A 25,166-nucleotide genomic window follows, 5' to 3' on the forward strand; every position below is an offset into this window, starting at 1 on the left:
AGTTCACGCATCACGCGTGTGCAGACGCGCAGAAATTCATCTGAAGCAGCCAATCATGCGCTATGCAGCGAATCGAAATCGATGGGTGATCGTGTGGGCAGCCTGTTCTTAGCGCCCCTCCAAGGTGCCGACCTCCTTGAGTGAATTCTCAAAAACAGCCCGACTCCAAAAAAGGATGCCCTCACGGCAATGGAAACACACGTGAGCCCATGTTATAGGCATCCCTGAGTGCCCTCGAACACATCTTGCTGCAAGCAGCATGCATCGCAGCCGAACGTGCATGAGATGGCGCGAACCACCCAAAAGAGACGCGGCTCAAATCGAAAAAGAACGGCGTGTCCGTGGACATCGAATCACCCGGTGGCCTGGGTCAAAATCGCCACCGCTGGTTTCCAAGAGAGCCCTTAATCGATTGCCTCTTGGAGGCATTGCATTATGTCTCTTCTATTTTCAAAAGCAACACCCACCAAGTGTCGGCATGAGTCCCTTTCTCTGTTCCTTCTCTCAAGCGAGGTTGTAAGTACCTCGTCTTTCCAAATGTGTTTCAGATATATCGTTCCACTAACTAGCGAGATCACCAAATATCTTCTAGAACACAACTATCGGAAGCGCGACACCAGAGCCTGTAACAGTTTCAGGTTTTTCCATTGCCCTCTGCAAAGCATTTGGCAATAGCAATGCGAAGAATCAATACCTCACTGCCCGCAGTGAGCAGGACGTAGTTCCGAACGCCGCCGAGTCCGGTCTCCTTTTCGCGTTGCTAATCTGAGCGTCAAGATGTGTCCGGTCTGAAGTCAGCAATTGTTCCCACAGTTCCCCTGCATCCACCCCTCCCTCAACGGACTCCGGAACGACTCGATTTGCGCAAACTGGCTCTGCATTGAGCAGACTATCATCGTCCCCCTCTACTTTTCCTTGAAACTCTTCAAAAAAATTAATTTGCTACTGAGTTCTAGAATACAGACCTTTCCACACATGCATCTCGAGGTATTCGTACTACGATAGCTACGACGAGAGCTACCGATACACTTGACATTAAGCGCAGCACTCGTCGGTGCAAACTTCACAGAAATTCCAGCCAATCAGCATCACTGCTTAGTAGACACACGTGAGCACGTGTCAACAACGCCGACCTGTACCCGCAACGACGGTCCTGACCTATCTTATATTCTAGGCCTTTTTCAACCACATTTAATCAATGCCCCTTTTGTTCCGTCACTAATCTGAATCCCGCTATCATCCAGACCTTCCTTCCCCGCCAAACGCTCCCTCATCCATCCCCTTAATCCCACACCTCTCCCCCTAACAATAATCCAAATCTATCTCATGCTGCCATACCCCCATCTCAACGCCACCAAACCACTACTTGTTCTCCAACTCGAGAGCATCCCTCTCTGAAAACTCGGTCAACTTCTGATTGGTTTCCCTCACCCACTGCCACTCCAACGCAATGCTCGAAAGAATCACGGCATGCCTCAAACTACTCGGGCTTCCACGGTAAAATTCGCGATCGCGAGATAGTAATCTAATTCGGCGGCATAGTGTCCTAGTTTTTGTTTCAATGTTGTGGCTCAGTAGCCGGCTTGTAGGGGGCGGTGACTCTGTGAGTGTGGAGATGGCCTTTGATGCTAGAGGCCGTCTGCCTGCGGCTCATGGATCCTCCACCCCAAGGCGCAGCTCTGGATTGAAGGCTAGCGCTGAGACAACGGACGAGGCGTCAGATGCAACTGTGGCCTGTACTGGTGCTGGTGTAACACGACCAGTTCCACATCCACATCCACATCTACGTCCAGGTCTTCACTCCTCGATAGAACCTCCACCTCCAGCTTCAGCTCTAGCACCCCCATCCATATAATCGTCATTCTCGTCATATCTATTACTCTGCTTCAATTACTAACCCTTCCTTCTAACTTTCCTCTCCACACATCATATCATACCTTAATATCAACTCCAGCTTCTTTTTCCTCTGCTTATCGTACAATTCCACTACTAGTTCCCAATTCTCGGTTACCTGGTTCAGAGGAAGCGTCCGCAATACCAATACCCACATCTCTATCACTGATTGTCAGTCGTCATTTGTGCAGATGTACGGGCGGAACATTGTCGGCCGGTTCGGGGAGTGTGACAGTATTTGCACAAGGTTGGTGATGGGATAGTGAGGGAAGGGTGGTGTTGCCCGAAGTATATTATGGCGTTGGCAAAGGCTTCTAAGGTTGCGGTGAAAGGGGTAGGGATGGTTGGAGAGGGGCGTATTGGGATGAGGGGGCTTTCGGAGGCTTAGTTCAGGGTTGGAGCTAGAGTCTGCGTCCGGATTTGTGTATGAATCTGAATCTGGATCTGGATCTGGATTTAGATCTGAATATGGGGCTTCTTGTGCATTGCTGCAAGTCACAGACGGATAGCCTAGGATGCAGAGAGTCGACATAGCGGAGATTTAAGCGCTTTGTGTTAGCAATCAAGGTAAGGGGATATTTGTCCTACGTAAGGTTTACGGTGGTTTTGTCTAGGAAGCGGGGGTGCGTGCTTCAGTTCATCACGGGTTACTGCTTGCAAACTTGGGTGAAAGTTCGGATTCCAAAACAGGAACGCGTAGATGCTTCACGCAGCATACAAACAGCGCTGTGGAGTCACTGAATCGATGTAAAATGAACCAGGTGGGCTATTTCTAGCTATTTCACACAGAATACAGCTTCACACATTCTCTAAAAAGGTGGCTGTAGACGGGTGAGGAACGAAAGCTCGGCCTAGAAAGCGGAACATTGTCCCGAATCAAGGTAATGATGTTAGTGACCTAGGTGCCGTCTATGAGCTCGTGGCCCTGGTATAAAAGACACATTTTTGACAGCATAACGGCTTCTCATCCTAAGGCACCACGCTCTGCATCCCACTCGCTCTGGACACCTTCAACTCCGGCTCGATTGGGTTTAGCATCAACCTAAGTTCCAAGTTTAAACTTCCCTTCCACTACACTCTTCAAAAAATTGTAAGCTACCCCTGAGATCAAGATCATATTTCTAACCTCAGAAACCAGAATCCACATTTTCCTGTATCAGTAGAATGACTAGAACTCAACATCACGCTTACAGTGCTAAAGAGATTGGAAGTAAAAGCCTGAAGATTCTACCTCTCGCCCACTCTCAAAATAACCCACCCACAGAGCCAGACCGGGGGGTTCTTGCTGGTTCCGGACTTCCACCACAGTTGCTGAGGCAGGCCAATTTGTCCGGCTCGTCTCCACCCTTAGGTCTTGCTGTTGCTCCTGTGACCCAATCTCCTCCTGCCGCTTCTGTTAGTTCTGTCTCAGAGGCTCCCTCCCCTCCCTCTCAGACCAAGCCGCCAGCTACCCCCGCTCCTGACGCCGCCATGTCATCCGTTGAACCATATCACACAGCTTTCCCCATTCTTCCCGACATCGAAGCTCGTCTCCGCCGTAAAGAGTGTAAGTGTTTCGAAGACTGGGACCACCATATCCACTTCTACTGCGACCCCTGGAATCCCTATTATTCCTCCAAGGCTACAATTGTGGGAATCCACTCCGTCAATCCTGCCGACAGATGCTCACTGCACTATCCCAACATTATCGGCCGCACACCAGGCTTCGACACAATCCGCAACATGGTCCTACAGATCTCAAAGGAGAAGTTGGTGGCCTTAATTAAGCACAACCAGAACATGCAGAAATCTGCGCGGGCGCTAGAAGGTCTCGAAGTGAGGGAGACTTGGAAGTGGCAGAACCTAGACCACTATGTACCGCAGCTGGAGTGGCTTGTGAAGCCCGCACATGCTTTCGGTAAGACGGGTGAACGCAAGCTGGGTTTGTTGGGGCTTTTGCAGGTCGATCAGCATTGGATGCGGCAGCCGGAGAATGAGGAGCTTGCGGAATTGGCTGTGAATGCTACAAGGTATTTGGATTTGCTGGAACAGATGAACAGTGATTTTTACTGGGGGATGGAGGAGTTTAAGCTGATTCATGGCTTTTGAACTAGCTAGTCTAGGCACGTAGGTAAATATGGCAAATAATAGGGGTGAAAGGAGCTGCTCGGTGAATAGAGCAAGGAGTACATAGAGATATAGATATGTGTGTTCATTTATAAGACTTCTAGAACATGCTGTACGAAAAAAAAATAGGGTATATTGCAGTGCAAGAAAAATAAGCTATGCGGAACCAAGCCGAACGAAAACGAATCAAACCCAACTAATATACTTAAATCCATTCACCGCTCTTCCAATCATCTACATCGGATGCTCTAGTAGTTTGTACGTCATGCTAAGCAGTAGGTCTCCACTCCCTCCCACCGAGCTGCTCGGAACTGCTCCAGCCTGGCATTGTTACTGGCCAACCACCAGAACATCTCCAGTACCCGCTCCAACCGTTGTAGGAGGATCCTCGGATCCATTCCCCGGATCCAGTCCTCACTGTCATGGAGGTATACATCCAGCTCCACCGATGGGTGGTGGGCCATTTGGCTAGGGATGGGGGTATTTACCGGCCATTGCGGCGGGAGCTGGGGGGCAGCGTTAAGCCAAGCAAGGAATGCATCGCCATCCGGAGTTACATAGCTCCTCAGAATGGCGCGCGGATTTCCAGTCCGGTCGCCATATAGGCGTGGCTTCGTGACTGCGGGTGACTGCTGCTGATAGCGGGGCAGGAAGTCCCAGGCATCGTAGCGAAGGAGACAGCGGGTGGTGAGATTGCCACGCGTTAGATACATGTCCCAAATGTGGACTCGATTGGTGATGATTAGATTGGGGATCACAATGCGGGTGACTAACATGTACAAGTCTTGCAAGTTGCCATGGCCGTGGCTGATAGGGACATTTGGTTGCGGGGTCAAGAAAAAGCGCAGAAGTGATTCCCAGTTCGGATCCGGAGGGGAAAGGGGATTCGGGATCTGGAGATGAGTAATGATGATCGACGGCACGTCACGCCACGGCTGGGTCTTGAACGGGACAGAATTGAAGTCCGGAATCGCAATGTCCGAGGTGGGAATTAGGGCAATTGCGGTGTCTTCGATGTCGATAGGGACCCTTATGCCTTGGACGCCTTGTGGAACATATCTAGGATAAGACATAGTGAACGGAGGGAAATTGACGGATTGGAGAAAAAGAAGAGACTTTGAAGTGGAGTGGTGTTGAGGAAGGGCTGAGGGGGGAGGATATAATCGAATTTGAGAAGGTAATTTGGGGGGTTATATAGATTCCGCTGCTCTGCCCCCTATCCGGAGTGATCAAGATGACTCTACGTCGTTGTTCAGCAGGATTTCGCCTTCGCCCGTTTGCTAGAGTGGGTTTCCCTCCTGCGCTTCCCTGATCAGAGGGAGGAATCACTGCGTCTTTTTGAGTAAGAAACTGTACAATTAAACTCGAAAGAAATGAAATAGGGGAGATGATTGCAGCTGACTCTCAGGTGCTTCTGATTTTGCCTGGAGAGAAGAGATTTGGCACCCTTGAATCGTCGATAGAGTTCACATAATTTGCTACAAAATTAATAAAGGGTTTGCCATATCTTCCAGATACGTACTATCCGATATTTCCTTACCCTCGTTCAGTAGTTCCGTCACATTCGCACATCAGGCGATATGGAAGCGTGGGGCTTCCCTTCACGTTCCCCTTCATTCACAGGGACGTATTTTTGCCACAGATTCTGGTCACACACTTCGGCAGTGCAGGAGACCTTGTCTTCCATTTGAAGCAAACCCGAGCTCATGCTACCAGATATAGAAAGTACGGAGTACGTAACTATCTGCGCCCCTGAACAGGCAGCACAGGAGGTCTTTGAATGGTGAGTGAATAGAGACTAAAGAGGAGGATAGAACACAATGGGATGATGATTCAGTACAGGGAAAATTTAATCCCCTGAAAGTATTGTACACGTAGAAATTGCTCTTTGTGCACCACCATCATGCTCCTGACATAAGCTGGTGGAGATGGAGATGTGCTGTCGTTTTAAGGGAAAGCGCCGTGCTCGTCGAAGCCCTTTTTGAATTCGCCCACAGTTGGGTGGAAGAGTTTATGTGGGGTTTACGTGAAGCGGGCGAATTGGAAGAATGTGGGGTTCGAGTGGACTTTGGATGTGAAGCCGGAGTCCAGGGGGTACTTACCGCTTGCAGAATGGCGTCATTCTGATCCATGAGGCTTAGCATGGGCTTCATCGCATCTCCGCTAAAGCCAGGCATCGCTGAATAAATCACTGAAAACACGTTTCGTTGCTGGCTTGGGGTCGATGTGCTAGGAGGGCAGCTGTGGCCAAGTTGAGGTGAGAATGCCCTTTCAGGCGGTTCAAACAATGGCGGCGAGTTCATCTCCACAAAAATACGCCGTATGAGCGTATATTAGGGAGAGTAAAGAAATTTACTTCCATCTACCAAGGCCCATGCTGGAGTCTAAGAAGTTGTCAAGTGAAAGTCTGCTTCTATCCATATCCTAGTTTATTTCGTTCCGTGGCGACCTACAGTATATGTACGCGATGACAATATGGAAGGAGCTTCCTCAGCTTCATAGCAAGCCATGAGAATCGGTGAGAATATATGGGAAGACCAGCAAAAGTTGCGCCGCCGAAGGAGCCCAAACCACTTCATACCAGGACCAGTCCGCGACGTGCAATGCGTTGATCGAGGCAGACAACACGAAATTTGAGATCAAGATGTCGCAACAAGGTAAGTATGGAGAAGGCCTGATATAGAGGGAGGCACAGCTTAGATGGGATTCTAGATAACGCTAACAGAGCATGATTAGTCAGGTATCGATTTCCGAATCGAGACGGTGGTGGTGAATCCCGCACGAGAGCCATTGTCAGAACTTTCGAGAATCCTTGGCCGCGACTAGCAGCTCGGCTTTGTATGAGAATGAACCGTGCAGCTTTTGACCGCGCCACCAGCCGAATCTGGTCTTTCACAACAGATGTATCACACTCTACGTCGGGAAGAACTGAGCTTCACTTTCTCTAAGCGTGTTAAAATTTTCTCATTGAGCAAGTACGCAGACGCAGTAAGAATGTCTTCATATGGCTGCCAATGGCTTCTCTCTCCCTTCATTACTGAGCATGCATCTCCTCCCACTCCGTCAATCACAAGCGAACATGGCAAAGAAGAGGCCATACTCGTGCTTCTGTGGCGAGAACTTCATACGCCATTCTCATCTGACCCGTCACCAACTTTGCCACACAGGTGAGAAAGCTTTCGAATGTCCTGTTTGTGAGAGGCGGTATGCCCGGAAGGATTTATTGCAGCGCCACCTAAGAGATGTTCACGACAAAGTGCTGAATACGGAAGCGGAGGACGAAGTCTCGGATACACCGCATGAATCCCAATCTAGCTTCCAGCAACACGACAATGTTCAAGAATACCATGAGAGCAAATTTGAGTACGATCCGGGGCAATTGCTTCTCGACCACATTCCGGCTCCGCCTGAGGGGCTCGGAGTTTGGGAATCCTTCGATCTCCCCACCCCGCTTAATCCCTGGATTATACCTCCTCCAACACCCGAGCTTCCATGGCCAGAAGGCACGCAAGGTGCTACTGTTTTTGCGGTGCAGCTATGGTTTCTCGACAAATGGCCACATCATGCTAGGATACTGTTTCAGCTGCTGGATGGAGAGCACAAGTGGTGGCTTTTGGATGAGGAGGAGATGAAAGATTGGGGTTTGCATATCGAGGACCTTCCGGCGGTGCCAGTTGGGGAATAAAGAGGCCTGTCGCAGGCTCATTCACAAGGTGATGGATTATTGGGGGCAGCTCATCGCAGTTTGGAGCTGGAGTGTACATTGTCACATTAAGGGTGATTGAATGTGGATAACATCAATTTGGACACAAACTCAGCATTCCTAGAGGAAGCCGATGTATTTCAGCAAGTGAACGTTTTTGAGTATGTTGGTACTTTACCGTGAGAAGTTTATCTCAGCGATCCGTGACACTATCCTAGTTGAGAGTGTCTCTAGAACGGTGAACCTCATATAGCTTCAGCCAGGCTAGTCCCTTTGTATATTTATTAAGGTAAGATCTTCGCCTTTCCCGAACGCGAAAATGATTCACGCATGGCAGGTTCTCCCCCAGCACCCAAGTTGAATTTCACTCCCAAGCTTTCTTGCAGTATTGTTTCCTGCTGTATATTCCTCTCTTCACGCTATAAACCCGCCCCCGTCCCCGCACCGTTGCATCAACCGGGACTATGGCATCCGAAAATCTTCCTATGTACATCGACCTTACCCCCGCTTTGAAGTAGACCCTAAACTCCATATTCGCTCATTCGGGTAATGCAACCATCTGAGCTTACTGTTATGAAGCAATAATCCGGACTTTTTAGCTTGGTAGGTTCACCTGTACTCTGTGCCGACCAAACCCAAGGAGATATGTCAGGTGAGGGGTTAAATTGGAGCGAGGAGAGTTCGAGAGATATTTGTCCACTTAGAGAAGAAATCGTGATCTACTAGAAACTCAGCTTCATCGAGGATACTCCCTCCAATTTCGGCCCTCTAGCTTCCTCTCCCACTCTGATAACCTCGACGAAACAGAGGGAAAGAAAAGATCCGCCCACGCTCAGACTCTACGAACTAAGCGCAATTGCAAAAGTCACGACAACGCCGTAGTTGGAGGTCCATATACGCGAGTGAGAATCTATATGGATCCTTGGGAAGAACGTTCCCGAATGGGACGCATCACTTGGGGTTCGTCAGCTAATAAGACCCCACTAGCTCGAATTTCTAGCATAAAGAAGTAAGAGGGTTGAGTGAGATTTCATTTTTCGGTATGAACAGTGCGTCTCGACCAGGTTGTATTATAGCTCAGTGTTAGGCTCTTTTGGACGCATTAATTGTCATAAATATTGGCCTTCCTCCCTCCTCTTTTCGTCTCCACTCCATACACCGCAATGTGAATCTTTTCATATTTATACCGGATTATTGCAGACTTGAGCGTGGAATTAAGGGGACGCGGACTCTTGCTCAACCTTAGATCTCACAGATGTCGCAACAGTGCAATGATGGCTAAGCCCGCCACACCACACATAAATGCCCACCTAACCAGCCCCTTTCTAATCATTTCCTTTGCAAACCTCTCGGTAGTCTTGCTATCATTAATCCTCGGGAACGGAATGTCTTTCGGAACCGGCTTTCCCAATGCCTTGCACAGGGGCTCCCATCCTTCTGTGACATCAAAGAAAATCAGTTTATCTTCTGGCACGACCCTTTTCAACCACTCAATATGCCTGTCGTAGGTCTTAGTAGACACCGGCACGCTCTCGCCATATAAATAAACGAATTGTTTGCTCAGCACTTGGACGAAGTCGGCAAAGTAGCGCATTGAGGGCACGGGGAAAAGGATAACTCTTAGGAACCACATTGTTGAAGTAGTAGAGAGGCCGCCAATGCTCTTCACCCAAGCGTCAGCATTGCGCACCGTGCAGATAACTTTCGCATTCGGATACAGTTCCATAAGCTCTTCGACAAGTCCCGACGTTGGCGCATCTGTGGCAGCGGCGTAGCCATCAAATCGCTGTTTCAGAAGTGGAAACACGACCTTTCTGTCTTCTTCACTGCGGATTGGGAAGCGCTCGAGGATTTTGATCATTGATCGAATCTCGACTTCAGGGCCGAGTAGGGTTTGTGTGCCGCCGTGATAGACCGGTGCATCGAGGAGAACACGAAGAGCTTCGCTGAAGCTGGCTGTGCCAGTCCTTGAAAGGCCCGCGCCGATGACTTGGAACTCTGTCCCAGGCTTGGGGGAAGAAGGTGCGTTGCCCATTGTGAAAGGTGAGAGGAAATGTGAGGCGTAGAGATAATGCCAGGGAGGTCGGGATATTTACCCTCTTCGAAGCTGCGCCATGGCGGCACAGAATCCTTTCACAGCTGTGCCGCAATTTATAAGGGGGTTTAGGGGCCATTTCAGCAGTTATTATATCAAAGAGCCATAGCAGTCTATTGCGTCCTTGGAAAAAAGATGGTTACCTGCAGGCGGGGAACAAGACCACCTCCCAGAAGAAAGACGACTTCTAGCCGATCGAGAGTCTGTATGCGATCCCATCGCTAGCAGCGGTGAGAACTAAGGTAAGAATTCTTGTCCCACCATTGCCCACCACCATTTGCCATTCCAACATGCGCATGAAATTTATTGACGCGCTCATACTTCCAATGTGTCGATGCACATTCGTTTGGGTATTTCAAAACTTAGTACCGAGACTTGATTCCTACCATGATTTGCTATAAAACTTCGCAAAAAAAATTGGTGGGTCGCATTCTTGCGTTTGCATGAGCTGTTGCGATTCCGAACAGATTTTGGTGAATTTAATCTACGATATTCTTCTCGAGACATAATGGATGGTGTATATGAAGGATATGAAGCAAGAGATGCCTAAGACAAACTCGACAACAAGTTTCATGAAGTCCTACCATGGCCTCACTCCCATTTGTCCAATTTGTCCCCAGACAAGTTATCTGATACTATCCTCCCCCCCGTCCCCCCCATTGATACACCACCTCACAACAAAAGAGCCCTCTTGGATACCTGCCTTGTTCTCGAGTATTCTAATGCAAACTCTGTAGCACAGAGACCCGAATCGACGCTCCAGATTTTAGTGACTTCTAGCAACTTGTTCTACTCAACAATCACAATTTGGCCGCTGCTTTTGAGTCTCTGTGTAGCGACGCGATCTGCGAAAGATGGTGCGGTGACACAACCCAGGCCAAGGTGATTAATCCCATCCTGGAAGACACGACGAAGATCTTATCGCACGAAAATTTCTCAAGAGGCACAAAGGTGTGCGTCAAGGCCAAGGCTTGGATGAGGTTGGTATCGAATAAAATTTCCAGCCATTAAAACTACTTATAATGGCCTGGCTTAGCTCGGCGGAAGGAACTGCAGAACCATTGACCAAGATATCGAGCCCACTGTCATAAGGCACTCTATTAGCAGCTACTTTAGTGCTTTCGAGGGGGGTTGAAGCCAAATATACTGGTCGTAATCATTGACTAACCGTTAGTTTAGTAGTCCCGAGCCTCGTAGCTTCATCTCATCTATGAACAGGTCTGTGTACACCGATGAGGATAATATAGGTGTGAAACTATTGGGAACACCAGAGCCATGAGGAACTGAGTTGGCTGCTAAGGGGAGAGTCTCTAAGTCTATATATATCAAGTTCTACCAGTAGCCATAGGCCTAATAGCCACCCTAAGTAAATTACTTCGTTATGACTAATTACGTGTGCCAATATTGTTTTAAGCTAGTCAGATTAGTGCTCCCAGTGATTAGAGGTACCAACCTGCATGGCGACCTTGCATAAATTTTCCGATTCCGCGATAGCAGCTATAGGGTTATGACTTTCTAGCACTGTAGTAAGGCCGGCAGGTTTAGATAGAACTATTTTTTAATAGCAGCAAGAGCTTGATAGTGGAGCTATAGTAGGAGAAGTCTATTTTGGAATAACAAGAGGCTCTCCGCAAACTTACGCGCAGCAGCGATAGTGCAATAGCAATTTTTAGTTGCAAACGTGCATGTTTAAACTGCTTACGGTATAGGACTTGTACAAAAATACAGCAGATGCTGAAGTGTGCATAGAGTTTAAGCTGCTAAAAGCCAAAGTACCTATGGCTTTTCTCGTTGAGGGGGGTTTGTCGGGATGCGGGGACGGACGTTACTTTAGATCTCCTTTTGTCTATATATTGTAGATTAATAGTTTCGCCTATAGTAGGTATTTCTATTTAGCCTTACCTAGGACGTCTCTAATGATACTCGATATATAACCAGGCCAAGCCACCATCTACTAATACCTGTACCTCTCTATATACCATGGCACCCTAGAGGCTCCAGATCAATACAACAGTCTTCCACTACGCCACCACCCAAAACTTACACGACATATTCGTTTATTTTTTGGGTGAGATATGTTACATGCAGAATTCCTACCTTCCGGTTAGCCCTTGACCTCCTCCACTGGATGTCTTTGCTCGAAGTATTAATATTATCCAGGATATGGATGCTTGAAGATGAATGTAAATGGCGTGGAGATTTTTAAAATTTGCACCACTGTTTTCGTTGAGCTTTGAAGCTTCTACCTAGTTACGGTCTTCGGTAATTGGGTAACTTTCTGGGTCCTCATGGTCGCCATCATCAAACCCATCTTCGAACTAATCTTCGTCGCCTCTTTCAGACCCAGTTTTGTAACTAACCTTCAAACAAGACTTGAGCCAGTAACGTTATTTGGGGCATTTGCCATTTGAAAACCCTCGACAAGATTTGTTAAAGAAGTCTCCTAGGTCAACATCATCGCCATCGAGTCGCTCTTGCCTTTAAAATAGTCTCCATCATCATCAGAGTCTATGCTGTCGGTCTTCAGATTCTGAAAAATCTTACTCCTGAAGAGGGCTGACTTTTTATACCCCTTATTGTATTCGTTCTCCCACTTCGCCAGGAACTTTTGAATATCCAGAAACTATTTCTTTAGTTGATGGCCACCTTCAGCAAGGGCTCCTAAATCATCCTTGATCGCGTTCAGCTCTGTCATCAACTTTCTGTGCATACTCTCTTCTCCTAATATTTCACCTTCTCCTCGATATGGCTGCCATGTTTTCTGCAATCATGTTCTCTGCAGTTTGAAGACGAAATGTCGATTTCCTTTGTTGGTCGTCCGATAATTTCACCAGATCCATCCGATCGGCGGCAGGTATCCATAGGCGAATCTTGAGGTTCCTGATCCACTCTATTATATCCTTCTCGAGTGCTTCAGTGTGCTTAGATTTTGAGTTCATTTTATGCGTATGTAGCGGACTCAATTCCTGTTTCTGGACGTGGCGAAGGTGTTGATGCTGGGCGTTCAGTTTTCCAGTGGTGTATGTCGCACATGAAACCGGCTCACGTGACCTAGCGCACGGTGAATGTGAGTCCTTCACCTCTTACTCCTTTCCTGTTTAGGACTAGCGCTCTTTTAGCTACTTATATATTTACCTCTGAGATCTCTAGAGCTCCAGAAACCTTACACTACACGTCAATCTACCTAAGTCGTCTCTCAATACCTAGTTGACTACTCCATGCCCTCCACCATCAATCAGCTCTAACCTTGCGATATGTATGAGGAATAGTATTCATATATCAACCTTGCATAATTTTGTTCCTTGTTTTCAGACCCCGAGGGCATTGTATGTGTTCTTTATCAGGGTTTGGAGGTGTATGATAACAATGCCTTTATTGTAACAAGCTCTCATGTGAAAGAGTCTTTGTCGTGCATTCAAAGATGGAAGCGGCCAAAGAAAGTTGACCCCTGTAGCGTCGCCACCACAATGGCTTTGTTAGGGCAGTAACAAAAACCCTGACCGGGGAGTCTGGGAAGGTAGCAAAGTTGGGAAAGGTACAGCTGGGTTCACGACGTATGTCATACTGCAACTTTGAATATATTGGATTACAAGAACTACTTGAAATAACACTGTTGGCTAAGATTTCCAAGCCAACTATATCAGCTTGAATGAAGCATTTCAAGATCCTATGAGACTCGTACGTCATCTGTGAAGACGGAGCAAAGGTCAATCTTTTTCTCGTGGGAATTGTACTGTTTATACCATCCCATATTTTACCTGACAGGCGTCAACTATTATCCCAGCTCCGCTGGAAAGACCCCACCAATTCTCATTCTATAATCTCTCCAAAAATTAACAGTGGAAAGAAAGGGAAGGGAGAATACAAGCAGATGGGTAGACAACCTGTCAGGCTGGGAGAATGTTATCACATAGTTAGTTATGGAGGTGACGGAAAGACGGCATGGAGTTGCGCGGTAGTCAACTAGGTGGTGAGAAACAAACTAGGTCGATTGAGCTGTAATGTAAGGCCCGAGGAGCTCAAAAGAACTCCAAGGTGACTATATAGTGGGCCAAGGAGCACTAATCCTCAATATGAAGCTAGTGCGAGTCATAAACACTCATTCACTCAGACGAAGAGTCACGTGTGACAAAGTCACGTGGGACAAATGTAACTCAAGAAGACGTACCCTCAAGCATTGAAAACTTATAAGTAGTAGTTTCGTTATTTCCGAAATTGGGACAAGAGGCATATGATCCCCCTTGCCTCCTCCGTCAATCGGAGTTCTGTCAACGATCACATGAGAAGACCCCCGCTTCGATTGCTTCCCAAGCTCCTTCGTCATCTCTATTCTAGTCGGCAGCCTAATCCCCCTCCATGATCTCTTCTTCCTCAGAGTCAGGAAGCAAAGCAGAATTCTTCTCCGGATCGGCAGGGTCATCCGCAACAACCTGGCCCGTTTCACGGTACAGTCGCAGTTCTTCCATAGTAATGACCGGTGCGTATATGCAATCTCCCAGAGTTCCCTCCAAGATGTTCTTGATAGCTGCACGAAGCTGTTGCATCTCTTTATTTCCACGATTTATCTTTGCGCTAATTGACGTGTGTTCCCTTGCTATTCTAGGAGGGGTATTAACACCATTTTTGTTCTTGATGACCTTACTGGTAAAGAACTTGTTGAAAGCGTCAGCTACCATCTTGATTGGAGGAAACTGAATCGAGATATCGCCTGTCGCAGCGATCTTGATCTTTTCATGCATCAGAATCAGAAATGCCTCTTCATCTGGTTGAAAGGTTACGCACTCCTTGCGGTTTGCAAGACCACGACGACGGTAGATTTGACGGCGCCACTGGGCGATTTGCTTGATGTGGATCGGATTCTTCCAATTGATTCTGTCTCTGTTGATCTTGGTGAAGTGGAAGTCTGTTTCCTTATTCGTAGCTTGGTTGCGGCAGCGGATTGTCAATTTCTGAGGTTGGGGTCTACCGAGAACGGGAGATCCGGAGTCTTTATGCAGAGGAACCCACAGGAATTCCACTTCCTTGCCCTCTTTCCTCCGTGTTTTAATTTCATTTCTTTTAGTAGCCCTATGGTTCAAAACGGATGTGGTTCGTGGGCTTTGCTTCATTCGATGGATGTGTGGACTATGATTCTTGGTGGACTCGTTTTTCTCATTGTGAGATGCCGTTCCCTCGACTTGTTCTAAAGGGTCTACGTTCGAGTTATCATCTTCAACCGGAAATTGTATACTTTCATCTGATTCTCGGGTAGCGTCTGATGACTCCTCTAAACTTTCTTTCATGACGTCGGGGTGTGGCCGCGGCTCGGCATACGTGATCACATTCGGGTCGTTGATTGAACACCAGCCCTGCTGAGTAGGGAAGCCTACAGCCCTGACCATCGCGATGGCTGCGCGAGGTACTTCTGGGATCAGAATATGCTCGTATATTTCGGGAAGCTTCTGAACCGTTTTCTTGGCGACTTTTTTTACTAGTTCAACCACGTCAGCATTTCCGCCTAGTACCTCTTTCTCTACATGAGTGAGCTTCGCACCTTCGCCTAGCACATTTTCTCTCCGATTGAGTACATCCAAAGCCAGACTAGGGTGGTTCGTATCTTTTTCGGACACGTCCAGAATCAAAACGGATGCATCTAAAACAGGCACACGTCCGTGTACAGAGTTTTCAGGTACCGGGTGTGAAGTCCGAGGTTGCTTCGTCTTGACCGGGTATGGGCCCGAAGGCCTGGAAGGCTTGCGCTTGAGCCGTGTCTGTACCATTGTGAGTGGATTTATGTGAACGGGTTGGAGACCGATAGAATCCCTGGCCAGTTGGTTTTGAGGGTTGTGGCGAAAGTCGGGCAGGAAAACCGGCAAAGCCAGTGAAGTCTTTTACAGAGACTCCCTCCACACTGTGGCGCTACTACCTGTTTTCCTGGAAATTGTGCTTGTGGGATATTCTAAATGAATTTGTCGCGTTTCTTTGCTCGAGGTGGTGAGTAGGCAGCGTGTGCTCTTGGTGGACATGAGTTTCATCACCATTTACCCATGATATTAAGTTTTACGCGGATCTCCATCACTGAAATTCAATTCAATTCAAATTTTTTCCCTAGTCACCTGTTCTAACTGAAACCCGCAGTTTTCTCCAGTCCAGGGCTTCCAACGGGCTGTACTACGGTCCGTACAAAGTGAACTGTAACGGGCACGTGTTCAGTATGAACGTACTGAGTTCGTGAGCTGCACCGTACGTTTAGTAATGCCCTAGGTACTGTGAGTTGTACAGATTGTATTACCCTCTTAGGAAGTTTGTATAGTGATTCTAGAGGAGTAGGTAGGCTAGTAAGCAGAAGGCCTTTAGGGAGTGTTCAGGGGGGTTTCTAGAGTTCTAATTACCTAAAAGTTTTTACCAGACGCTTAGATCTCTTTCTAAGTGTTTTAATTTATCTATCTCCAGTCTGTTGTCTGTTGTCTTAAAATTTAATATTACCAACTATTTCTATTATAGAGTTATCTATCTAGGCGCCTTGCTGCCTTACAGGCCCTATCTAGTTAATTAGGCACTAGTCTTGTAGGCTGCAGCGGTGGACGTAAGGGAGCATAAGGTTAGCGTTGATAGAGAGCTCTTGCCTAATATCGTGCGGCCACTGCAGCACCCATAGGAGGCATCTAGAGGAGAATTAGTTATCTTATAGTTAATTAGACCTTAATCCTGCGTCTCTAGAGACCTATAATATTAGCTGTTTTAACTAGAGTGCCGCATCATCAAATATTACACTATCTCTACCGCCAAGCCCTCTCTCCTATTGGTCCGGATATAAGCCGGCTATTAATTTAATTAGTAGAAAATTAGTAACTAAAAAGCTGCGTTACTGTTTGTTTTTAAGCTTTAAGTAATTATTCTACTATGCTACATGCTTAATCTAGTCTTCTTTTTTTCCTATTGTAATTAACTACTGCACAGTTAGGGGTGTAAAAATTACTTCTACAGTGTAATTTTTCCTACTAAATGTAATTAGCTCTGCTAAGACCTTCTAAGCAAAGCCTGCTGTAGGCAAAAAGAGGGTTCTAGAGAATCTCCCCCTAGTTAAGCAAAACAGTAGTGCAACTTTAGGCTTTAGCTCTACATCTGCTCTAACCTGTTCTAATCTTTCTTAACTAAACATTATCTGCTTTAATACCTTTGCAGCCTTAGTTAACTTTACTTTATAACAACAATAAGTTATAGTAAGCTACTGTATTATAGCTATCTGCAATGTACATAAGTGTATTAGGTTATCCTACATTATCTACTAACCTCTACAAAGAATTGTAAAGGCCTTAAGATTACACCTAACATAATATTAGCCTAATGTAAAACACTTTTAACTATTTCCTCTTTTCTTTAAGCTATAAAGCTATACTAATTATATTAAAATTAAGAGCATATTTACATACTACAAACTATTACATAGGGGGTAAGGGCTTAGAGGCGTTTTATTGCTTAGGATAATAAGTTTAGATAGCTTAAATTTTTTTTTATGCAGAATTTTTTTTTAGAGGTTTCTAGCCTAATTAAGTCCTTTCCTAAACTTAATAAGGACACTGTTTTAAAAAGGGTTATACTTCTAAAGACCCTAAAGGAACAAATTTATTTAGTGTAGCATAGGCCTTACTACGCCTTATTTTAATAGGTAGAATTCTAATCTACTTAAAGTTAATCTATCCCTAATCTGCTTTAACTTTTTTTAATTAGTACCTTTCTCTCTTAACCTGTTCTCCCTTTCTTATTATACAGTGTTATCTCTTTATATTATTACTATATAGACTTATTACCTACTTTCTGCTTAGTCTATAATAACTACAGACCCCTCTCTAACTTCCCTACTAATAAAGTTAGAGCTCCCTATTACTAGTGCAACAAACATAGCTGTACAGTATATTACTTTATTATAATTATTATATTCTTTAGCGCTTATATCTAGTTCTATCTAGGCGTGTTAGCTATTAGCTAATGTTAACTCTAATGCACAACCCTTAAAACACATTTAAGCTCGCGCTACTACAGTCTAATTAGGTCTATGCTAGGGCTAACCTGCACATGCTAGGCGTAACACTGCATTAAGCAGAATGCTAGTGCTTAATTAATTATTTTATATATATTAATACCCTTTTAAGACTTTTACGCCCTTCTCTACTCCTCCTACACTATCTGTCTAGATCTATTGTAATATATAATTAACCCCTCCTAAGTCCTTTACGCTAACTTCCACTCCTCCTACACTGTCTATATGTATACATTATTATAATATATAGCTAACTTTACAAAGACCTGTTTAATCTTCACCTTCTTAACACACTCTAGATTAGCCTGCTCTATCCCTATCTATGCGTAGAGATTAGAAGCAACTAAGGGCTAGTCTCTTACAAGATAATTTGCTAAAGGCATATATTATTACTACTATAGACTATATTACTCTTATTAACTTTAGTCTAATGCAGAATCCTATAAGCAGCTGTCCTAACTACAGTGCCTTTTACTAGCCTAAAGAGCAGGTTAACAAGAGTTAAGCAGATTCTTCTTAGTACTCTATATGTTGCCTAATAAGTAATATTAACTTTTTAACCTTTCTAGATCTACCTCTATTTCTGTGTTATCTTTTGCAGGGTAGGCACCTACTTAGCAGATCCTTTTAAAAGCATCTTTAATTATACAACGCAGCCTTAGCTTTTACATTAGCTAACTACAAACAAATAGATTAGGGTGCGCGTAGCATAGGCGTAAAGGTTTTTTAGATTATAGAGGAGATGTACTATATGCACAGCCTATTAGAGCCTGCTAAGGGGGACGTCCCCTCCTACGCACAGCTGTACTTTTACAATCCTGCCTAGGCCAACAGTGCGCGTATAGGGCATTAGGCTAATAGTGGTCTTAATCTAACTATACTCACGCAGCTGCTACAGATAGTTAAGACAGATTATAACAATCCTTAGATTAAGATGTACAAAACTACATATAAGCAGTTGCAGTAAGCTTATAAGCAAGATAAAGAATTATAAATTACTCTTAATCTACAACTGCAGTTAATTATGCAGGCTAGGGCTAATTAACATTAAGAGAACTTGCCTGTTACTAAAGAGATTACTGCTCTAGTTTGTAATAAGCTAGTTAAGAATTATAACTAAGATTTTATTTTTTACTACTAACCTAGCCCTAATCTAAAACACTATTAGTCTCTATACTAAAAGATTAAACATACACATGCAGTATATTAGCCTCTCCACTACGTTTTAATGTTCCTATAGGGTACTCTTAGGTTTTACTATAGTTTACAGCTATGTACTTCACGCATGTCTCGCACCTAGGATACTCTAACTAATTCTAAGTATTACTAATTCTACCTATTTCCCTAGCGTAGCAGTCTTATTATGCCTTTTAATTATAGTCTATTATTTTAGTAATTTGTTGTTAACTGCTAAGCTTAGTGTAAACAAAGAAAGTTACAGTAGATTGCAGCAAATTAGAGACAGTTACGTGCTAATCTATATTAAGGAGTGCGTAATGCATTAGATTAAGACAACTTTTAGGCTAATTTAGTTAAGATTTAGACTATTCTTCCTTTAAGTTACATTAGCAGCAGTTACTTTATTACACAGTGTTATTAAGACTCTATAGCTATTATTTAAAAGCTTAGTTAACCTACTTTATTTATTACTTTTACTACTAATCCTAAATAGCTAGAGTTAGAGCAGGAGATTAGTACATCCTTTTAGCTATTAGATTAGCTAGATCTAGTCACACGCGTTTTTAAGCTGCGTCTTAACTCCCTCCTTACAGACCTCTAGACTAACTATGTATTTAGCTAGTATACTAGTATTATGTATACTATTAAGTACTAGAAGCAGGGTTTACCTTATGCTTACATTCTACTCTTCCTACATTATAATTACTATAATTAGTTCCTTAATCTAAACTTTATTAATTAAGTTATATAGGCTAAGCTCCCTATAAAGGCTTAAGATCTAGATAAAGTTCTAAGTAACATTATTAAAACTACTATAGTTTATAGGCTATGTAGAACTTTAAATCCTAGCATGCCCTATATGCAGACTACAGAGCGTTCTCTCTAAGCAACCTGTTAGAAGCAATTCCTAAAGGAATACACTAATAAGACTCTAGTTAGTAGAGACAGTTATTTTATATATTAGCGTTAACCTAGTTTAACTTAGGTTGTAAAGTGTTATAGTTAAAACATTATAGTTAATAATTACTAAGTAGTGCCTTACAGTCTATACCTTTTACATAAGTACAACACACATGTTAACATAGAGGTCTGTGCCTCTGTAAAGTTAGTTAAATATATACATAAGTATATCTATAAAGGCACTAATTAGGTTGTTATCTGTATCTAGTAAAAAGACAAGGTTGCCTAGTATCTAAACATGCGCTATATTAGACTAACTAAGGCTGTTTAGCAATTAATAAAGTTTAAGGTTTATAAAAAAAAGCCTTTTATTATTTAATTAGCAGTGCATTTACTAGGACAGCATATAGTTACCTTTTATAACAAGGACAGTGCTAAACAGGTAGAGATTACAGTTAAACAGAAAAGATTATTATTAATAAAATAGTTAAAGTATAATGCTCTTTACATAGATAAGTGTAATCTTCTTTACTAGAACTTTCTAACCTAGTATTGTTAGAATCTAGAAAAAGACAGTAGTAAATAGACTTAGTTCTAACATAATTAGTACTCTATTAGTTGCGTCTACTTTTGTAGTTCTTCCTCTAAAGAGCGTTTCTATCTTAAGATGCTTCTTACGCAAATCCTAGGCGTAATTAGTTTTAAACATCTTTGCACAGTTAATAGTTAGATCTAACTTACTTTTAAGGACACTTATTTAGCTCTTAATCTCTTAGTTAAGAATAGATTATAGCAGTATATATTTCTTAAGCTTTAGCATTTAGCACTTGCTTTTAAGTTACGTTGCGTTTTCCTCTAGGCCCTAGTCTTTAGAAATGTAGGTAATTTTATAGCATTATAAAATAAGTTCTTCTAACATCTATCTAACAACCTGCCCCTCTACTTAGAACAAATAGTGTTGCCCTTTAGCATTACTAATCTTATAAAGGATCTATGCTTGTAGCTAATTAACTAGGCTATGCTTAAGTTATTTAGAAAGAACCTTTCTAATTTTAATATGCCTATGCTATAGAGATATTAGGTGCAGGAGGCTGTTAATCTATTAGTTGCTAAGCAGCTTAATTACAACACTATAAAGCAGGATCTTAATTATACTAATGCGTATAATAAGCTAAATAAGGCCTAACTAGAAGTTTTTTATGCTGTTACTTAGTCTATTTTTACTACACTATAATTTAGTTGCTACTTTATTTAGGGCCTTAGCAGAACTAAAAAGACCTTTTTATATAAGACTATTTGCACTTATCTTTAGACCTAACGCAAGATTGTTTTGTGCGTAGCATCGTCTGGCATTGCTGCGCTCCTCCTTCTTAGCGGCCGCACTGCTTATTATTAGTTTAAGATACCTATTAATATTAAAGACAGATCTACCTGCTTTATGCGTGCGGACTCTCCTGCTGCGGACCTTATTCGTCAGACGGATTTGATTATATGGGATGAGGTCCCAATGCAGCACCGGTACTGCTTTGAAGCGGTTGACCGTACACTGCAGGATATTATAAAGAACAACTCCCTATTTAGAGGTATCCTAGTGCTGTTAGGAGGGGACTTTGCCCAGATTCTTCCTGTTGTTTCGCGCGGTGGGAGGTCACAGACTGTACAAGCCTGCCTTTAGAACTCCTATTTATAGCCATACTTTACTATTCTACAGCTAACAGAGAATATAAGAATAAGGTAAAGACCTACTAACTAAGAATATGCTTAGTAGATATTAGACTTAGCTAGGCGTAATAAAAAGTCTGTTGCGCTTCTTCCTAGAATCTAGCAGTTTTAGTCTGTATCTGCATTCTATTCTCACATCTATCTACCTAATCTACTTTAGAAACCTACTAACCTAAAAGTCTATACTTCTTTGTTAAAGCAAAGGTGTATATTAGTAGTCTAAAACAACGCTGTTAATTCCCTAAATAACTTTCTATTTAAGCGCTTTAAAAGTGTTGCAACAGAGTTCTACTTTACTAATAAAGTCTACTAATTTTTCTTAGATAGAATTAATTAACTACTAGAGGACCTACTCTAAAGCTTTAATCTGCCTAGCCTCTCTCTATCTACTCTATAACTAAAGGTTAGTGTTCCTGTTATGCTCTTGCGCAATCTAGATCTAGGGCAAGGATTGTGTAACAGCACATGTCTTGTAGTTACTGCTGTTAGCCAGACAGCGCCTTTCTTTATTAGTAGAATACTTAGTAGTAAGTTTAATAGTTAGATCTAAACAATTACGCGCGTAAAGTTAGTGTCTAAGAATAATAATGCCTTACCCTTTTTAATTATTTAGTATTAGATTTTAGTTTAACTCTGTTTTGCTATGTCTATTAACAAGTTGCAAGGTTAGTTGCTTAAGATTGTTAGTGTTAACCTATAATATCCTGTCTTTACCTATAGCTAGCTATATGTAGCCCTTTTACATGTTACTACTGTATCTAGCATCTCTATTCTAATTCTGCCTAGTTTAATAAGCAAGGTAGTTAATATTATGTATCCTAAGGTTATTTTATAGACTGCTCTATATAGTGCATGTACATTTCTGCCCTGCTACTATATTTGCCTTATTAGTAACATCTGCTTTTATTATAATTATATTAGTCCTGCGCTATCCTATTTTAGGCAGTGCTCCTAGAAATCTAGTTTTAGCTTTGTGTAATAACAGATCTAGCCTTAGCCCTTTTAAATTAAGTTTAATTCTTTTTAATCTACTATAATACTTTCTCTTTACTTCTTACCTACTATATTATACTTCCTATTATTTTGCCTTCTATCTGCTTACTATGTCACTCTTTATGTACACATCTACTAGGGCCATTTTGCCTTCTAACCCTCTTGTACATAAAGAGCCTATTAGGCCTGTAGCTATTATGCTAAGTATTAAGTAGTAAATGTTTATTTAAGAGATGCTTAATTAGCATTACATTACAACTACCTACCTTACCTGCATTAATTATAGTCTAATTAGACAAGAGAAGAGAAGTATTAGCTACACCTACCTTAATGTAAGCTGCTTTTATGCTACTTTATTATATAAGCTAATTTTTTTATAGGACTAGAACCTTTATTATTCTTTTACTATCCTGCCTAAGTATAATATTCCTTCTTTTAACTTTAACTACAACCTAGACTAGCCTTTTGTTAATAATAAAAGTGTAATAAATTAGCGTTAGTAGGGCTGTTACTACAGCCTCTACCTGCCCTATCTAGGGCGGCTTTAGTCCTAGATGTAGTTCCCCTCTACTGTTGTCTAGGAGTGGCCGCTCCAGGATAGACTAGTTTATAGTTAGGTAGTAGGTAATCTACTAGATGCTACCTAATTCTATCTACTTTATATATAGAACTATAACATAAAGCTTCTAAGGCTTATGTTTTATAATACTAAGGTAGTTAAACTAGAAGACCTATATTCTAAGCTTAACTTCTATTTCTAGCATACTCTTTAGCTAAGGCATAGGCGTGCAAGGTTAGAAGAATAGTACATATTAGAGAACTCTCCCTGTTAGGTTTAGCCTAATGCTTATTAAGTATATTATCTTAACTAGTCTTTAATCTTTTTTAATTATACTCTAGATTTGTTATAATCTTAAATGCTCTATATATTATTTATTAGCATAATGTCTTTAGTTATTACTAGAAGATTACAAGCTAGAGTATAAAAATACTTTTTTACCTTTAACAAAGTTAATATCTAGTCCTGCTCCTCTTTCTTCTACAAGCTACTATAATAGTAGCATGTTACAGGATCTCTAATTAGTGTAGATCTGTTATTAGGCAATTAGGCGCATAGATTAGGCTTATTAGCACTAGTCTAGTTAGAAAAGGAAGGCAGATAATTAATATTAAAAGTAGAAAAAACATTTTACTAATTAGATTAATAAAGATACTACTTACCCTAAGAAGTTAAAAAAGTTTATAAGTGTTTAGAGTCTTAAGCTTTAGCATTATTTCTTTAAAAGTCTTAATAATGTATAGCTACTAATTCACTTTATATCTATTACAGGAATAGTTATGTGCAGCCTATAATCTAATTATATTAGCTACCTATTGTAAGATTATAAACGCTGTCTTTTATGCAGTAGGTATATTATTACAAGGTTAATTTATTAACTCTAGTAGAGAAAGCATTAGTAGGTGTAGTGCTAGAGTAAACTGCTGCTACACTAACTTACATCTATCTAGAAAATAAACTAACTATCTAAATCTAGCAAACTAAAAGCAACCCTACTAACTCTACCTAATGCTTTTAGGGTCTACTCTAATTAGTCTAGAAAAGATACTAATAATTATTAAGCCTGTACTTACACTCTTTAAAGAATTTCCTTTTCTTTAGCGTGCTTTTTGCAGGGACAGTTATATTAGTGCAGCCTAGATTATTTGCTGTAGTTTTAACCTTTTTTTTCCTAATATTACCTAACTCTAACTAGATTAAGTGTTTATTATAAAATTATTTTATAGCTAATTAGGTCTTAACTTTTTTAATAAATAAAAGGTTAGAACTTAAAAAAGTGTTAGCAGAAACCTCTATGTTATTAGCAGCTATAAACTCTCTGTTATTAGTATCTTCTAGGTCCTTATCTTCTTTAAATTAACCCTTAGCTATGTTAGTGTTGTCTATAGGCCTTTCTGCCTCTTTCTTATTACTATTAGCTAGGCCTTTTTTAGCATTAAAAGCTATGCTAACATCTACTACTATGTTAAACTAGAATAACAGGGACTACATTACCTTACTAAGTTCTATGCACTTATCTGTTGCAAGTTCTATTATATCTTTAATCTAGTCCTAGACCTAACTAAACTAGGACTGTAGTAATTTATTATCTATAGAGATTACTTCTTAGAATAACTTAATCACAATTAGTAGGGCTGTGTACATATTTTGCTGTATAGGCTAGGCCCTAGTCCTTAGAACTTAGTAACTAAACAAGTTAATTATAGAGGCTATAACTAGATTATAAGGAACAGTAGGTTTGTTATAGATTAGAACTAAAGTAGCTTTTTAAAGGCTTAGATCTACCTTAGTTAAAGCTAATTTAGGCCCTTTTAGTGTTAGGGTGGATGTTAGCACAGCTAAACCCTTCTACAGAGTGGGGATGCTCTTTAAGGAGGTAGTAATATCTTTAGGCATTGCCTTTTTCTTCTTTAGCTAATAGACTTTGTTTTATTTAATAAATTTAGTTTAATCTACTAATATATGTTAGTATCTAGGTATATCCTATTTAGAAAGA

General features: G+C 42.3%; 10 protein-coding genes across 10 annotated transcripts; 4 read left to right on the forward strand and 6 right to left on the reverse strand.

Moving 5' to 3' along the window:
* Positions 1-55: 55 nt before the first annotated feature.
* BDR25DRAFT_360577 (uncharacterized protein) lies at positions 56-1,286 on the forward strand (the record flags this gene model as incomplete). Its single annotated transcript, XM_033696275.1, has 10 exons — positions 56-85; positions 113-201; positions 230-276; positions 307-472; positions 510-555; positions 593-738; positions 795-897; positions 957-1,050; positions 1,114-1,150; positions 1,175-1,286. 10 exons carry the CDS (start codon positions 56-58, stop codon positions 1,284-1,286), a joined length of 870 nt encoding a protein of 289 aa, XP_033542489.1.
* A 33-nt stretch (positions 1,287-1,319) lies between these two features.
* On the reverse strand, positions 1,320-2,760 carry BDR25DRAFT_360578 (uncharacterized protein; the record flags this gene model as incomplete). The annotated part of the gene is made up of 9 exons (XM_033696276.1): positions 1,320-1,329; positions 1,367-1,649; positions 1,712-1,863; positions 1,926-2,011; positions 2,049-2,058; positions 2,091-2,403; positions 2,493-2,596; positions 2,632-2,669; positions 2,698-2,760. 9 exons carry the CDS (start codon positions 2,758-2,760, stop codon positions 1,320-1,322), a joined length of 1,059 nt encoding a protein of 352 aa, XP_033542490.1.
* Positions 2,761-2,804: 44 nt separating this feature from the next.
* Positions 2,805-3,981, forward strand: BDR25DRAFT_360579 (uncharacterized protein; the record flags this gene model as incomplete). Its single annotated transcript, XM_033696277.1, has 3 exons — positions 2,805-2,922; positions 2,989-3,052; positions 3,087-3,981. 3 exons carry the CDS (start codon positions 2,805-2,807, stop codon positions 3,979-3,981), a joined length of 1,077 nt encoding a protein of 358 aa, XP_033542491.1.
* Positions 3,982-4,262: 281 nt separating this feature from the next.
* On the reverse strand, positions 4,263-5,072 carry BDR25DRAFT_318489 (uncharacterized protein; the record flags this gene model as incomplete). The annotated part of the gene is made up of 1 exon (XM_033691747.1): positions 4,263-5,072. One exon carries the CDS (start codon positions 5,070-5,072, stop codon positions 4,263-4,265), a length of 810 nt encoding a protein of 269 aa, XP_033542492.1.
* A 2,012-nt stretch (positions 5,073-7,084) lies between these two features.
* BDR25DRAFT_157717 (uncharacterized protein) lies at positions 7,085-7,261 on the forward strand (the record flags this gene model as incomplete). The annotated part of the gene is made up of 1 exon (XM_033683987.1): positions 7,085-7,261. A coding segment is annotated over one exon (177 nt), but the record flags the coding sequence as incomplete, so codon positions are not given.
* A 725-nt stretch (positions 7,262-7,986) lies between these two features.
* BDR25DRAFT_360582 (uncharacterized protein) lies at positions 7,987-8,736 on the reverse strand (the record flags this gene model as incomplete). Its single annotated transcript, XM_033696278.1, has 6 exons — positions 7,987-8,121; positions 8,148-8,239; positions 8,295-8,401; positions 8,452-8,496; positions 8,546-8,656; positions 8,687-8,736. The coding sequence occupies 6 exons, from the start codon at positions 8,734-8,736 to the stop codon at positions 7,987-7,989; spliced, it is 540 nt and encodes a 179-aa protein (XP_033542494.1).
* A 215-nt stretch (positions 8,737-8,951) lies between these two features.
* BDR25DRAFT_295311 (uncharacterized protein) lies at positions 8,952-9,744 on the reverse strand (the record flags this gene model as incomplete). The annotated part of the gene is made up of 1 exon (XM_033688837.1): positions 8,952-9,744. Exon 1 carries the CDS (start codon positions 9,735-9,737, stop codon positions 8,952-8,954), a length of 786 nt encoding a protein of 261 aa, XP_033542495.1. The 5' UTR covers positions 9,738-9,744.
* A 274-nt stretch (positions 9,745-10,018) lies between these two features.
* Positions 10,019-11,143, reverse strand: BDR25DRAFT_360585 (uncharacterized protein; the record flags this gene model as incomplete). Its single annotated transcript, XM_033696279.1, has 8 exons — positions 10,019-10,117; positions 10,173-10,343; positions 10,382-10,432; positions 10,474-10,528; positions 10,602-10,767; positions 10,815-10,943; positions 11,054-11,092; positions 11,134-11,143. 8 exons carry the CDS (start codon positions 11,141-11,143, stop codon positions 10,019-10,021), a joined length of 720 nt encoding a protein of 239 aa, XP_033542496.1.
* Positions 11,144-11,528: 385 nt separating this feature from the next.
* On the forward strand, positions 11,529-12,208 carry BDR25DRAFT_360586 (uncharacterized protein; the record flags this gene model as incomplete). Its single annotated transcript, XM_033696280.1, has 5 exons — positions 11,529-11,538; positions 11,571-11,601; positions 11,632-11,652; positions 11,736-11,989; positions 12,048-12,208. 5 exons carry the CDS (start codon positions 11,529-11,531, stop codon positions 12,206-12,208), a joined length of 477 nt encoding a protein of 158 aa, XP_033542497.1.
* Positions 12,209-14,140: 1,932 nt separating this feature from the next.
* On the reverse strand, positions 14,141-15,556 carry BDR25DRAFT_318492 (uncharacterized protein; the record flags this gene model as incomplete). Its single annotated transcript, XM_033691748.1, has 1 exon — positions 14,141-15,556. One exon carries the CDS (start codon positions 15,554-15,556, stop codon positions 14,141-14,143), a length of 1,416 nt encoding a protein of 471 aa, XP_033542498.1.
* Positions 15,557-25,166: the final 9,610 nt, after the last annotated feature.

Source organism: Lindgomyces ingoldianus (genome assembly GCF_010093535.1).
Source record: "Lindgomyces ingoldianus strain ATCC 200398 unplaced genomic scaffold BDR25scaffold_38, whole genome shotgun sequence".
Taxonomy (NCBI): domain Eukaryota; kingdom Fungi; phylum Ascomycota; class Dothideomycetes; order Pleosporales; family Lindgomycetaceae; genus Lindgomyces; species Lindgomyces ingoldianus.